The following is a 16,060-nucleotide window of genomic DNA, read 5'->3' on the forward strand; positions in this document are numbered from 1 at the left end:
GATGTTTCTTCAGCAAAGATGGAGTTGGGGTTGAACCTTCACTATAGTTTTTTTTTTTTAATTAGAAGAGTGTCACTGGGGTGCTATGAGTTTTCCGGGCTGTATGGCCATGTTCTAGAAGCATTCTCTCCTGATGTTTCACCTGCATCTATGGCAGGCATCCTCAGAGGTTGGGAGGTGTTGGAAACTAGGCAAGCGGAATTTATATATCTGTGGAATGTCCATGGTGGGAGAAAGGTGTTGGGAGGTGTTAGCTGGCCCTGATTATTTCCTGTCTGGAATTCCCATGTCTTCTGAGTGTTGTTCTTTATTTACTGTCCTGCTTTTATAGTTTTTTTAAATACAGGTAGCCAGATTTTGTTCATTTTCATGGTTTCCTCCTTTCCGTTGAAATTGTCCACACACATGTGGATTACAATGGCTTCTCTGTGTAGTCTGACATGGTAGTTGTTAAAGTGGTTCAGCATTTCTGTGTTCTCAAATAATATGCTGTGTCCAGGTTGGTTCATCAAGTGCTCTGCTATGGCTGACACATTTGCTTGAGTTAGTCTGCAGTGCTTAAGTCAGTGGTTGTCAACCTGTGTGTCCCCAGATGTTTTGGCCTTCAACTCGCAGAAATCCTAACAGCTGTTAAACTGGCTGGTATTTCTGGGAGCTGCAGGCCAAAACACCTGGGGACCCATAGGTTGAGAACCACTGGCCTAAGTAATAAGAGTGTCATCTTATGGGGAAAGGATGTATGAATGTTTTATTTTTTTCTTTTAATGGGTGTGGAAAATTTAAGAAATAAAACTACCAGGCAGAGAATGTAAAGCCCTTAGATTAGGCATTTCGATCTGTACATAGTAAATGTCTAGTGGTTGTAGTAGTACTGTGGTTTTTTATATTAGGAAATTTTATTTTGTCTTACGGATTGCATTCTTGCATTTTATGTCTGTAGATTTTGTGTTAGTTTTTTTCTGAATAAAAATATCAATTAAAAAAAAGAAAAAAAGCTGAATCAATTAATAACCAGCCCAAATAATGTTACACTGGTAATTAAATTATCAAAAACAAATCATCTTTACATATCGTGTTTTGACTGCTTACATTAGCCTATAGTATTGCTGCTATTTTATGTTTTATGTATGTGCAGCCTTTCTGTAAAAACCTCCTGGCAACCCATTTCTTCCCTTCCTGTTTTGATTCCAGGAAGGACCTTCCCAACTCACCCCTACTTTTCTGCTCAGTTAGGAGCCGGGCAACTGTCACTCTTCAACCTCCTGAAAGCGTACTCCTTGCTGGACAAGGAGGTGGGTTACTGCCAAGGTATCAGCTTTGTGGCTGGAGTGCTGCTTCTCCACATGAGCGAAGAGCAAGCCTTTGAAATGCTCAAATTTCTCATGTACGACCTTGGCTTCCGGAAGCAGTATCGGCCTGACATGATGTCACTACAAGTAAGCCAAAAGATCATTTCAGTTTGGAAATGGCCTCGTTTTTTAGGCCATGAGACAGCATTGCATAACATGCTTTTTGGTTTATGAGTTGAATTTGGATGGCCAGCTGGTTCTGTTTCATTTGTCCTCTCTCTATCAAATGCTACCAGCCACATTCATTACTTCATCCCTCTTGTCTTTGTAGTCCTTCTCAGAATCACCTTGCCTTGGTTCTCTTTCCTACATTCTCAGAGCAAGCGGTTATACTATTAACTGCCTCAGTGCTCAGCCTATACTTTGCTGTTATTGAACTTAGCTTGCTAGGTCAACTGCATTAAAAACACAGAGACTACCTTGTGGGAAGCTAATTGGCAATTAGAGTGGCTGAATGAGAGGCCTGGTTTGAAGGCTGTGGTAGTTGGTAGTTTCATAGAATATAGGGAAGAATATCTACCTGACCTTGACGGATTGGTCGTGGTGTCTAATGACACATGATGTAAAATCCAACATAGGTAAACATATTAGGGTCTCCCCCCCCCCCCCCCCCCGCCCATAACAAATAACAAGCATATAGGGGAAGTGGTTTTAATTTGTATAAGAACGGTAGTTCATGGGATAGGAAGATGTAACCCTCTTCATCTCCACTCTGGTCCTGATGCAGATTGCTCTTCGGTTTCACACTGCTGTTAAGTCTACAAAGAAAAGCTCCTAAAGCTGTTTAGGCCCCTTCCACACTGCCAGATAATCCAGGTTATCAAAGCAGAAAATCTACATTATCTGATTTGAACTGGATTATTTTAGTTTACACTGCCATATAATCCATTTCAAAGCAGATAGCTGTGTAGAAAGGGCCTTAGAAGAAAATAGAGAGGCAGAGCTGTATATTTATATGTGAGAGTGGGGTATAGCTAGAAGTTCCTTATTATGATTCTTGAGTCACGAGAGAAAGATACATGGGAGATGTCTTCCAGGTACAGGGCCTAACCCTAACCCTTAACCAGTGGTTCCCAACCTGTGGTCCATGGAACACCAGTGGTCCCCAAGAACTAAAATATGGTCCGCGTCCTCGCCGTTACTACACTGTTGCAACAAGAGTGTCTGGTTTTGCGAAAACCTCCTATATTGCCAAGGCTACTGGGATGTCGGGAGGGGAGAGGCTGACTACTCATGAAAGGCACGACAACAAACCTCCTGACTTCTGCTTCTCCTCCTCCCTCCCCCTGAGCAGAGCCATTTCATGTGGTGCCGGGAAGTGTCTTCGTTTTTAGGCCTGTTCCTGGGGTTATTTGGGGTGCTGATTCAGAAAATTGGATTGGATAGACCACATCAGCTCTAGATTATTAAAGTATGGCTTTCTGTGTGTGAGCAGATAGCAACTACTGAGTGGCATATGTTCTGTATCAGAAACTAGAGCTGATGTAGTCTATCCAATGCAATTTTCTGAATCAGCACCCCAAATAACCAAACCAAATCTAAAGTTGACCAAAACGGATTCGTAAGCCTTTTGATATTAATGTTGGAGAGTGGTCCCTGGTCAAAATGGTCCCTGGCCAAAGTGGTCCCTGGTCAAAAAAAGGTTGTGAACCACTGCTCTTAACCAAGAAGTGCCACAAATGTCAGCCATTGCTGGCCTCAAACATGGAAATTACACATTGTTAGGTCAATTGGATCCAAAGAAGTGATTTGCTTACAAAATACACACAGAATCATAGGGTTAAAAAAGACCACATGGGCCATCCAGTTCCACCCCTTGCCATGCAGGAAAAGGACATTCAAAAAGCACATGAAAGGAATGAGGCTGCTGTACTGTCAACCGATTTCCAGATTTAAATCAATCTTCTTTCTTAAGTGTAAGCCTGCATTAACAATGTCATAAGAATTGTCAGCTAATCAATACTTACCTGCCTCTCGTTTATTCTCTGAGGAGATTAAGGGTCTGTGGCTGGAACTGTAATCAATTCAAGACTAAATATTGAGCAGAAGGTCTTTTTTTATAGATATTTCCTGTAAGCAGGAGCTTTTGTATCTTGGTTTATAAAAGGAGAAGGCTGAAGTGCTGAGGACTTGTTAGCTTGAGAGGGACATAACAGAAGATTATAAAAAGAAGCAACCATTATGCAAATAAAGATGCATATGGCATACAATTAAAAATAAATGCTGTCCTCCCTTTTGGTCAATAATTGTGGTTACTCTGGCCAAAATCATTTGATTAGGTTGGAACCAGCATAAGTGAAATGCTACATAGGCATAATTCTTAACTGGTTGGGTGAGGCAGAGCTTTAGGAGCACAGCTCAGGTGAACATTGCATATAAAGTCCCAACTGTTTATGTAGTTGTTCAGTTATACAAGTGTAAAGCCCAGAAGTACCAATAGGATACTGGCCATTGTTAGTGACAATTCAGATAGATTCACTAACCCTATGTTATTACTCCATAAATGTATCTGGAAGTACTTGTGGCACTGTTAGAGAGGAGTAGGGGACATTATACCATCTGGTGGCATACATAATGGCACGCAGACCCAACTATATGTCACAATGCAGAGGAAAGTGCTATCCTCTCAGGCTTGACTCATAGAAGAAGGAGGAGGAGCCAAATTCTGATAAGTAGCAAGAACCTATTCGAACTCTTTTGAGACTTTTAAATGTCTTTTGCATGTTTCAAAATAGATCCAGATGTACCAGCTGTCAAGACTACTTCATGACTACCACAGAGACCTCTATAACCATCTGGAGGAGAATGAAATCAGCCCCAGCCTTTATGCTGCACCTTGGTTCCTTACTTTATTTGCTTCACAGTTTCCATTGGGTTTTGTTGCCAGAGTGTTTGGTAAGGTTATATATATATATAGTCACGAAATGAGGAATACTTAATAATTCCTGGGGACTGAGTAGATTAGAATGTTTTTCCGTCTTTCTTTTTTCATATAATTAGGGCAAGGGTTAGTATTAATTTCAATTTGATCATGTCAAAATTGGCAGGAATGTGAAATGATTATTTTTGCTTTATTTTTTTCATGATTTTTTTAAATCCCAGATATAATTTTGATCCTACAGTTCTTATCTAATTATGGAATCCGATAGATAATGGTTAAAAGAGAAAAGAAATATGTTTTTGTCTCCTGAATCCTTCAGCTTGATCAACTTATATTGCTATATGAATGAACTATACCTTGCAATGAATTGGTGACTAATCTATTTTATTTCTCACCTCTCCTTCCATGTTGTAGATATTATTTTTCTTCAGGGAACAGAAGTCATATTTAAAGTGGCACTAAGTCTGCTTAGTAGCCATGAGGAACCTATCATGATGTGTGAGACTTTTGAAAGCATTGTTGAGTTTCTTAAAAATACTCTCCCAGACATGTCAAAGCCCCAGATGGAGAAGATTATGACACAGGTAATGTCCTTTCCCTGGCAGCAGTATTTAATCTGACACATAATTTCTGGTTTCAGAATTTGAAATATGAATCAGAACCTCCAGATTGAATCACACATCTTCTGTGAATTCATTAGGTCTGGATCTACACTGCCATATAAGCCAGTTTTGGAATGCAAATTAACTGTTTTGAACTGGATTATATACTCCTATACTGCCATATAATCCAGTCCAATGCGATTAATCCACTTTCAGAAATTGGATTATATGGCAGTGTAGATGGGGACTAGTTTATATTAAACAAGCCATTTCCTATTCAGACTTGACCTTCATCCCTCTGTGATAGTACCTTAAATGCATGGTTATTGTGAGGATTACAGATGTAATATGTATGAAGTAGATTCATATATTTCATTATACAATACAGAGCAAAGAGATCAAGAAAATTTCCCTCTTATTCTATAACTTATTCTTTTGTACATGGTAAGTCTATTGAACTGCACAGGAGTTGTATTTTTCCAGATAGATTAGCCCAGTTCTCACATTTTGACTTACAGACCCCATGAAAATCATATGTGGCTGATTCCTAAAGGTTGGTGCTTTTGGCTGAGTGACTCCTCTTGGCATTTTCTTGGACACGTATTCTGTTCTCTTGACTCATGAAGAGATACTTCTCTGGGCGCTTCCAGACTGCACAAAAATCTGGGTTTTAAATGGGGGTTAAAAAATCCTGGGACCTGTCTGCAGGTTTCCACCAGACCCACGAGATTGGGTCCCCGCATCCTCATAGGCATCCTCTGTATTGGAACAAAATGGAGGGTGGATAGGGGACATCCGGAGGAAGGTTTTTATATAAATATAAGCAGATTTGCATGTGAGCATATGAGGTTCAGCACATAACGGAGGGAATTTTTAAAAGGTTCCGCTGGATTTCTCTCTTCCCTCAGTTCAAGCTCTGTTTAATATTATAAAGTTTAAAATAAAGAGTTTCAGAGTTCCAATTTCTCTCCATTTGTGCTTCCTTTAAAGCAGCTGTCCGTCTGTTTCATAGCCCAATCAGCTAATAGACTGCTGCTTTGGGCTTTTCAAAAGCGGGTGTGTGCTGGAGCAGTCTCCTCAGGAAGACAGATGGAAATCACATGTTTTCATTGAGTGCAGGGATATACAGCTGGAATCGGGATAAAAGGGGACTATTTTAACTCGTATTTTTCATCTGTTGCAGCAAATCAGCATGGATTTAGCTCTAGCTTCATGTAGCCACATCCCCCTTTTAACCTGGTAACTTCCGCATTTTAGGTGCTGTGTAGAAGTGCCCTCTGTCTCAAATTCAGAGAGTTCATGTGTGTAGTCACCCAGATTCATTAGAACCTAGTTTCTCATGCTGGGGTATAATTTTTCTTACTTTGCAGGTATTTGAGATGGATATTTCCAAACAGCTTCACGCCTACGAGGTGGAGTACCATGTCCTGCAGGATGAACTACAAGAAAACACAAATCCATGTGACGAGGGGGAGGTACCAGAGAAACTTGAAAGGGCAAACAATCAGCTGAAGAGACAGAATATGGACCTCCTGGAAAAACTACAGGTACACCACTAAAAGTTAATCTCGATTTTGGCAGAAGATCTGTGACTAAAATACAGCAAGGGAGAATGCTTAGAGCAGGCTAGCTACTTCAGCCATTCCTGACAGTACCTTATCTTTTTCTTTAAGGATACTTATCTGAGAATGCAGGGAGATGATTGTAAGGGAATTATTATCTATTTCCACTGAACAGACCCTGCTTCCAGATTGTATCTCCTCACCCAGCCTCTCTTTTTATTTTTTTAAACTTAGGATACGCACAGTCATTTGTTAAATGTTTGGTTTGGTTTTCACAATCTTTAATGTTGGGCCCAGTGAATAGATTCTAGCACATGCCAGTCATGAAAGATATCACTTAGCACATAGGTGATAGCATTGAGAGAATGACATGACATAGCTCTTTCTAAGATCCTTTTATGCTGCCCAGTTATATTATTTTGATGCGATCAGCTTATGCAATCCTGGGATTTGTCATTTAGGGGATTACTAGAGCATTCTGGTGAAAATGTCTAAACCTTTTCTGAAATTTCGAAGCTAAATCAAAAGGCTACAATTTTATGGTGTGAAAGGGCTCTTGTACTGCATTGTTTTGGACTGCATGTGCGGACTGCTGCTGCATGTTCACACCTCTCATAAACATCATTGTCTTCTAATGGCATGCCACTATGACCTAGGATGCATTTTTATAATTGTCTGTATAAGGGCCTAATCACACCCGGGGGGAGGGGGAGGTAGCGTCTTCTTCCCATCTTGTTCCGTGGTGTTGTATCTTTAAAGATGCTTCTCTCCCCATTTCTAGTTAAACCATGTGCTTCATTCTTCGTCATACAGGTAGCTGTTGTCTCCCTGCATTCTGTCATCCATGGCATGCCCATGTCATAGGTTTTTAAAACAATTAAAAATATATATATTGTGCAATTGCAGAATTTCAAAAGTTTAAATTTCAAACAAAAATAATAAAGGAGGATCGAAGTCAAAGGAGTAATGGTGGCAGAAGGAGCATCGAAGGGCATCAATAGTCTGCCCAGCCTGAATAGAGATTGCAAATGGGTCAATGCACCATTTCGCATTTCATGGAAAAATACCAATTTCTGTGTACTTCTAAGCACAGGGAGATGAGTGGAGTCTATTCCTGCCCGTCTTTAAATTCACCACATTATAAGGAGTTGGATTCCCACGGGCAATCCACATGATGGGTTGTGTGTCGTTTGATGGGATCCGTTGGATTCCATCTTTTAAGTGTGTAGAAACGCAGGTCACATGATGAGGTCCTAAGTAATAGTGGATGGACTTAAGATATCTGGGTTGAAATTCCAGTTTCACAATAAGCAAGTATTGTGTATATATTATTATTATTATTATTATTATTATTATTATTATTATTATTATTATCCTGCTTTTCTGCCAAGAGTGGGTTTTAAAGTGGAGTACAATGGTTAAATGCCGCAAAAATTACATAACATAAAAATTCAACCAAAAAAATCATATAACCAAATAAACGGAATACATACTACATAAACCATATATGACAAATTAATAAAACCTCTGATTAAATTAAATGAGTTAAACCAGTGAACTGCTGAATTTGCTGACCAAAAGGTCGGCGGTTCCAATCCAGCTATTAGCCCTAGCTTCTGCCAACCTAGCAGTTCAAAAACATGCAAATGTGAGTAGATCAATAGGTACTGCTTCGGTGGGAAGCTAATGGCACTCCATGCAGTCATGCTGGCCACATGACCTCTTCGGCTTAGAAATGGAGATGAGCACCAACCCCCTGAGTCGGACACAACTAGACTTAATGTCAAGGGGAAACCTTTACCTTTACCTTACCATTAAAAAATCCCTGACCCTCAGGCTACTGAGGTTATCCATTAAAACAGTTATACTAGGATCCTAAAAACCCCATTTCCTTTAGGCAGTGTAAAAGCATTGCCAGAAGTTCTTTTTAATAAACTAGACTGGCGATACTGGTCTGTATTTATTTATTTATTTTAAACAAAATCCAGCATGTAATGAGGAAATGTTCTTTTTCCATGATAATAAGGATAAGATGAGAAAATTCATACAGAATATTTAAACTTGTTAATGCAGATAAGTTTTAAAAGATATTTATGTGGAAAGTAACACATTTTTCTTCCCATTCAGAACGGGAATTTTTCCTCCAATTCAGAACGGGCCCCCACAATGCCTAATGAAGCTTAAAAGTGTAAATGTCAGAATGTCAAAATGAGATGCTTTATAAGCAAATAGCAGACTCAGTTTCCTGAGAGCTGGGCTTGAGATAACCCAAAGGGCACCATCTGTTCCTCATACTCAGATATTTGCAGGCTCATCCTTGTGCTCTTTTCCGACAGGTGGCTCATGCTAAAATCCAGAGTATGGAATCACACCTGGAAGATGCTTTGGCAAGAGAGAACAAAATGAAGAGTTTGATCCAGTCACTGGAAAAAGAGAAGGCATTCTATCAGATGACTGTTGAGAAACTGTGTAGATATTTGCCTGATGAAGCACTCTCTGACTGCAGGCAACTGCTAAAGGAGGTGAACTGTAGCCCAAGCAAAATCCTGAAATAAGCCATAAATAAAGAGTTGCAGGCAACATGGTTCTGACAATATGAAAAAAGGAAAGTGATAACAGGCTGCTGTAAATGGTATCTGCATCATCTCACACGGGTACTGCAGCAATAGAGAGGCCTTTTAAACCTTGATATGCAAATCCCAGGTTAAATGTTTTTAATAATGCGTGTACAGTGTGCAAAAACAGAAGTAAAAGATTGAATCTAATCAAGACAATTAGATGTATATTTAGGATTGATCAAAGGGAAAAGGGATGAGTTTTTACCCTTGAAGATAGCATAAATCTCAGCGTGTTCCCTTGACACAGAGTGAAAGGAACATGTTGCCTCTTTTCTATAATATTGATTAATACTTGAAAAGAAAAGCAAGAATGTAATTTTTTCCCTCCAAAGAACAGCATGTTTCCCATTTTAGTGGGGGATTTCTTTGTGTTGTCTGTAGGGTTTTTTTTGTTTTGTTCGTTTTCATGGGGGGAGGGGGAATCCCTGTACGCTCTTATGTGCCTGTAATTAAATCTACTGACAATTGCACACTTGCGGCAGCCATTCTGCCTGGCTGTCATTCTGCAGCTGTGCTGCTGAGGAGGGTTATCAGTGCCAAGAAATACTGTGCTGAATTCCCTGATTTATTTGTTGCCGACTGTTTGTTGCTGGGAAAAGTGAGAAGAAATAGGAGCTGAAAACTAGGAAGGAATGAGAAAATCTTGACAAATTTCCTGGGAGCAGGACCATGAGGCTTTGATGCTTACCTAACCATAATGTGACTTGAGTTCTCTCACTCTAAATTTTTACTTCTTTTTCTTTCTTTCTCTCTTTCTGCCTTTGTGTTCAGATCCTCTTAATTTTACAATCCGAGAGATATTCGTCACTGCTTTGCAATCTCCCTGCTCCTTTTCCTAATAAGAACAATGTTGTGGCATCATCCCTTTGGGGCTTTCTAGAGCTCCTGTTTATTAAATGCAAAAAAGGTGCCCAAGGGCGTTTTTTTATTTGTTGAAAGAACTTTCTGTCTTTGTTTAATGATTCTAAGATCAGATTTGTTGATCTTTTCAGACAAATGTCTCAATATCAGGCATGGGCAAACTTGGGCCCTCCAGATGTTTTGGACTCCAACTCCCACAATTCCTAACAGCCTAACGGCTGTTAGGAATTGTGAGAGTTGGAGTCCAAAACACCTGGAGGGCCCAAGTTTGCCCATGCCTGCTCTATATTAAACAGAAGCAGCACTTTGATACCACTTTGTCTTCTGTGTCTCCCTCCTACAGAATAATTGGATTTGTCAACTGGTAGTTCTATGGTTCAAGGAGAGCACAGGAAGCCATTAGTAGCAAATCAAAAGCACTAGACAAACTATAAATCCCAACACCCCACAGTATGGTACCATGGAAGTTAAGGTGTCATCCAGTGCTATAAAACTGCTTAGTGTAGACACAGCAGCTATCAGTGCTTTGACATGTGAGCTTGAATGAAGGCACACAATTGGTGTTAGGCACCAAAAGCCTACCTATAGTTTTGGGATTTTAATACTTACCTTCACTTCAAACCACTGGGGCAGGTGTTGTTTCAAACCCTAACACTTTACACTATTATTTTCTCCTGATCTTTCTTTTTGATAGCTGCAATAGTATTTTTGAAATTAGACTAAATAGGTGGTTCTCAATGTGTGGGTCCCCAGATGTTTTGGCTTTCAACTCACAGAAATCCTAAAAAGCTGGTAAATTGGCTGGGATTAATGGGAGTTGTAGGCCAAAACACCTGGGGACCCACAGGTTGAGAACCATTGGACTAAATTAATGATGAATATGAGTGGTGGAATGAATGTTGTAGCTTGAGCAGGAGGAGATTCCACTTTCCTTGAAGTTTAGATTTAATCCAGTGTGAAGGGGGATGTACAGGGAGCATGTTAGATGGCCAAGAGTTTAAAGCAATCAAATAAAGAAAAGAAAGACATATTGTGTTAAATGACAAATAATAGAAAACCCATACTTGACTTTTGCATTTTCCAGAGAGTGACACTAGGAAGCTCCACTGTCTTGTGGGGAAGAAATACAGTTGTAACACAAAGTCTTTTAGGGGCAAGAACAGCAGAGAAAACTGCAAGGCAGTAGGAAACAGCACATGGGTGGCATCATAACGAAGAATCACCCCCAGGTCACTTTGTTACAGCAAGGAAAGCACTACAGCCCAGTATTCTGCAAGTTTTGATAATTTCTCAAACCCCTGTGAAAGAGAGAAGCAGATCCCCGTGAAAGAGAGATGCAGAACAATCTTACCTCTCTTGCAGAGACGTGAAGAACTTACGCAAAGGAAACTGGTCCAGCACTGGAATATTTTTCAGATGCATGTCAGCAAGTGGGCCATCTTAGTTTCCAAGTTATGTTTGAAGTTAGGATTAAGCATAGCTGTTTCTCTCCCCGCGCTCTCTTTCTCCTGTGCATCAGTGCATGAAATTGAGAGCAGAAACAGACTAACAAAAGCCATATGTGATATATATATTCCTGAGGCTGTGAGACTACAGATGGAGGATGAAATGTTTGAAGGCATCTCTCATAATCAACTTCCTGCACCCACAGAACTCTCTTGCTAAAGAAAGCGTGCTATAATACGCTTTGCTGCAACATGCTAATTTTATGCATTATATGGGAAAAGCTTTCAAACATTGCATCTCTTGTCTATTGACATGGTACAGGTTTAGATAAATCATGTGGAGCTTGTATTAAGTTGTGCATACATATATAATGTGGAGAAGCCTTCAGTTTGAATTCTGTTTCATGCAATAAAAATACATGATGTTTACAGGTTTCAATGAGCCAAACAAACTTTGTCAGATTTCTCCCTATTCCTATTCTGCTTAAAGGGCCAATAACAGTCCAGCTTTTCTTCTTCTCTGTATTGGATAAAATGTATGCATTAGGATTCTCTTAAATGCATAGAAGATGCATGTAAAATGTGGGACCCTCTAGAACAGTGGTTCTCAACCTGTGGGTTCCCAGGTGTTTTGGCCTACAACTCCCAGAAATCCCAGCCAGTTTGCCAGCTGTTAGGATTTCTGGGAGTTGAAGGCCAAAACATCTGGGGACCCACAGGTTGAGAACCACTGCTCTAGAAGTTGTTTCCAGCACTCATAACTAGCAGAGTCAATGGTGAGGGATAATAAAAGCTGAAATTCAGATGTTTGGAAAGCCACATGTTCCCCAGTCATAGTGCAGAATATCACACTTCATATAAAATTTAGTAGCCTCAAAGAAGCATATCAGCATTCATTGTGTTAACTTTTTAGGAAGATTGTTGTTCAGATTTAGTGGTCTGTACAAATACCTGTTCCATAGTAAACTTTAAATAAATTAAAAAAAACCTAAGAGATCCAAAAACTTAGATCCCATTGGATGCTTTCCAGGCAGCTTCTGTCCTTTTAATTACCTGAAAACGTGTTATTTTGGGTTGTTTCTGTCAGACCAGACACTGAAATCAATATTTGACCTGACAAAGCTATGAAATTAGCAGTTGATCGTAACACAAAAAATGTGCATTTATCATTTTGGAACAAGCTTGAATTCTTGTTAACAGTCAGTGGGATTTCGTTACATTCTTCCAGATATTTTTTTTAATAAGCAAAGTGCCAAATTAAGCCAAGTGTCTTATTCATACAAGTGGGGTGAAGTGAAGGAGGGTCAAGTGTGGAGAGGGTGCCAGTGTTTCTCATGCAAATAATAAGCAAAATGTAGAGGAAACCTGATTTGGTTCATGATTACTTCCACGTGAGTCTTCCCCGCTTCTCCCTCTTGTTAGATAGAGGATAGCTTTGATGGAATTATCGCAGGCACGGTCCAACAGATATGAAAGGAATGAATAGAGGAAAGGTTTTCCAATAAATTGTGCCTAGAATTATTTTCTTCCCATTATTGCTTCTTACCAAATCAATCTATTCAAGTTACATTAGTAATTGTCTTTTACTATATGGAAGGAAAAAGTGTTTTGCTTTAATTAGAGGCAATTTTGTGCAGACAAGATTACTCTGAGAGGACTGTTGGAACTGTATTATTGTTGTTAACAAGTTTTTAAGGCACACACCGGTATTCTTTATTTTTTTATTTTTTTTAGGGGCACAGAACATTTCAACCTGTGTTGGACTTGCTGATTTGTTCATATATCACCTGAAAAAAAATCCAATAAATGACATTGCTGCATTTTCTTTCCTTGTTTCCTTTGTTTTATGAATCTTTTGTATGTGGAGTCAGTGTATACATCTTCTTCTTTCAGATTGGTCACTCAGTCAAATTCACTACCAATAAATTCTTGTCTAATATTAGTATAGAGTTGGCTCTCCACATTTGAGGTATTGACCTTTGCTGTTTTGATTATTTGTGATTTAAATATTATCACTAAGAATCTCTAGGCCCTCTAGTGCCATTCTGTGGTCGGTCAATTTTTATTGGACACTGACTATAGACCAAGCATGGGCAAACTTTGGCCCTCCAGGTGTTTTGGACTTCAATTCCCACAGTTCTTAACAGTGGTAATTGAAGTCCAAAACACCTGGAGGGCCGAAGTTTGCTCATGTCTGCTATAGACCCATGCTGGAGGACCTAAGAGATTCCTAAACAGAACACCTCTTTAGGAATGAAATTAATAAATGTAATTTGGGCTGTTCTTGCGGGGGGGGGGGGGGTGCTGCTCTTACAGTGCTGCCTTTACATTCAACTGCTGTGCTTTAAAGTGCAACTGTACAATGCAACTACACAATATTAAAATGCTACACTGCTTGCTCAAACCTGGAAGTTGCAAAGCTCTTGGGTTCCTTGGGAGAAGATGTCTGTTATGAAGAAAGCTTCAAGCATTATGGTAAGATATCCGCACCCTCCATGATTGTGCCATGACACATTCACCATGCTCTGAATTGGAGTGTATGGGAGAATTTTCTCATTAAATTATTGTTGAAATAAAAAGCAAAAGATGTCTAGAAATCCTTGAGTTACTAAAAAGAAAAGCAGAAAATAAATATTTTCTTGTGTGGCATTGAGGTTGTGTTCTTTATTTACCGTTTATCCAAGGGGTCATTTTAAATATTTACAACTGTGGCTTGATCTATACTGCCACATATTCCAGTTTCTGAATCCAAATTACCTGCTTTGATATGTATTACAATATGTAACAAAATCTGAAACATTTTCTGTTCCTGGTTTTAAAATGTCATTTTCTTTTTAATTGTACGGTACTTACTTTGAAAGTACAGTAGTGTCTCACTTATCCAAGCGAAACAGGCAGGCAGAACGTTGGATAAACGAATATGTTGGATAATAAGGAGGGATTAAGGAAAAGCCTATTAAACATCAAATTAGGTTATGATTTTACAAATTAAGCACCAAAACATCATGTTTTACAACAAATTTGACAGAAAAAGCAGTTCAATACACAGCAGTGTTATGTTGTAATTACGGTATTTACTAATTTAGCACCAAAATATCACGATATATTGAAAACATTGACTACAAAAATGGCTTGGATAATCCAGAAACTTGGATAAGCGAGGCTTGGATAAGTGAGACTCTACTGTAGTTGTTATACTCTAGAAACTTTGGTTTTGTGGCTGCCACAAACTATGTTGAATTGGTTGAGACTTGATTAGATATTCATTGAAAACTATAGCAAAATGTGCTGCAAAATGTCCTGCAAAAAACAGTTTTCCATGTTTTTATGATAGAACCAATTAGGAAATGACATTAATAACCCAGGAACAACAATCATGTTACATAGTGTTATATGAGTTTACACTGTTATATAATTCAGTTCTAAGCGGATAATCTGCATTGAGAAAATGAATTACATGGCAGAGTAGATGGGGCTGAGATTTGTAGTTTACAGAGGTCCTCGGGCTATTTACATCACCTGTGGAAACGGGAAAGCCACTTGCCACAGTTCTCATGGCATTTTGCTATGTTTTCACTCCCCCCAACACTGACCATATCTGTCTTGTCTCTGCTCATGTGTGGACCAGATATAGTTGGAGAACAGTTTGCTGGTAATTTTGTTATACATTTATGATATAGTTATTATAGGGTACCCAGGAGTTTGTCAGTATATGATACCAAAATGATCTCATCTCAAGCCATCAACAAAAGTGCTGAAAGGGAAAGGGCAACCACAGGTCCTAGGAATGAGCCTGGTGACCTGGGAGACTGTCTTATCCCCTGTAGATCCATTTGGTTTTTGCTGTCATCTGAAGAGGCCCTCCTTTGTGAGTCCAAGCATTCTTCAGCTTCATAGTAGGTTGGAGCAGAGTGTATAATACGATAGCATCAACTATGCAAAGCACCTATTGCTCTGATATTTGACAAGTTCCAATAGATGCATTTGATTGATTGAGTGATTGATTGATGCAACTTTCACTCTGTAATCCAACCTGCAATTATTTTTTTAATAATGAATGGGCTGGTCCATGAGGTCATGCAGAGGAAAAATTGGAGGAAATTAATGGACACTCAACAATAATAGTTAAGAAACATTATAGAGAAGAATGGAAGCTGAACCCCCCCTTTCCTTTTCATACTCCCCTCACCCCCAACTCACCCCCTCTCCCGAAACCCCTCCTCCCACCCACACCTGCCCCCTCGCACCCCATCCCTGTCCACCACGAGTGAGGTATTTTACCCAATCAATGTAAAAAAAACCCTTAATACGTTTTTTAAAAAGAGCTGGAAGTGACTGAATGAATAAAATACAAAAATGTGTTTTGATTTATATATGATTTATTATTGTGTACAGTCCCGAGTTACAAACATCCAACTTACAAATGACTCATAGGTAAAAATGGGATTGAGAGAACTGGGCCAGGCTGTGGTGCAGCTGCTTTGTAGCTAGCTACAATAAATTACTACTGACCGAAAGGTCATGAGTTCGAAACCCGGTTCAGATTGAGTGCCTGACCATTAAATAGCTTAGCTCATTGTTTACCTAAACAACCTGAAAAGACAGTTGCATCTGTCAAGTAGGAAATTTAGGGAACGCTTATGCGGGTAGGCTAATTTAGCTAATTTATGTCACCATAATGTCCAGCAGCGTGCGTGCAGAAGATGAGGAAGCACTCCATCAAGGACTCGGTGTCACAGTGG

The 16,060-nt window shown here is 39.4% G+C and overlaps 1 protein-coding gene across 10 annotated transcripts in view; it reads left to right on the forward strand.

The window, feature by feature from the left end:
• Window positions 1-13,138, forward strand: part of tbc1d4 (TBC1 domain family member 4) — a 115,514-nt gene extending 102,376 nt beyond the window's left edge. For 9 of the 10 annotated variants that reach the window (XM_008106893.3, XM_008106892.3, XM_008106894.3 and 6 more), the window contains 5 exons: window positions 1,192-1,436; window positions 4,085-4,244; window positions 4,645-4,814; window positions 6,203-6,379; window positions 8,731-9,953. In XM_008106893.3, coding sequence (XP_008105100.1) covers window positions 1,192-1,436; window positions 4,085-4,244; window positions 4,645-4,814; window positions 6,203-6,379; window positions 8,731-8,949 — 971 coding nt within the window. In that variant the 3' untranslated portion in view covers window positions 8,950-9,953. Of the gene's footprint in view, window positions 1-1,191; window positions 1,437-4,084; window positions 4,245-4,644; window positions 4,815-6,202; window positions 6,380-8,730; window positions 10,011-10,132 lie in introns of those variants that run through there. The other variant, XR_010004395.1, reaches the window with a different exon arrangement.
• Window positions 13,139-16,060: the final 2,922 nt, after the last annotated feature.

This window comes from Anolis carolinensis, chromosome 3 (genome assembly GCF_035594765.1).
Source record: "Anolis carolinensis isolate JA03-04 chromosome 3, rAnoCar3.1.pri, whole genome shotgun sequence".
NCBI lineage: Eukaryota > Metazoa > Chordata > Lepidosauria > Squamata > Dactyloidae > Anolis > Anolis carolinensis.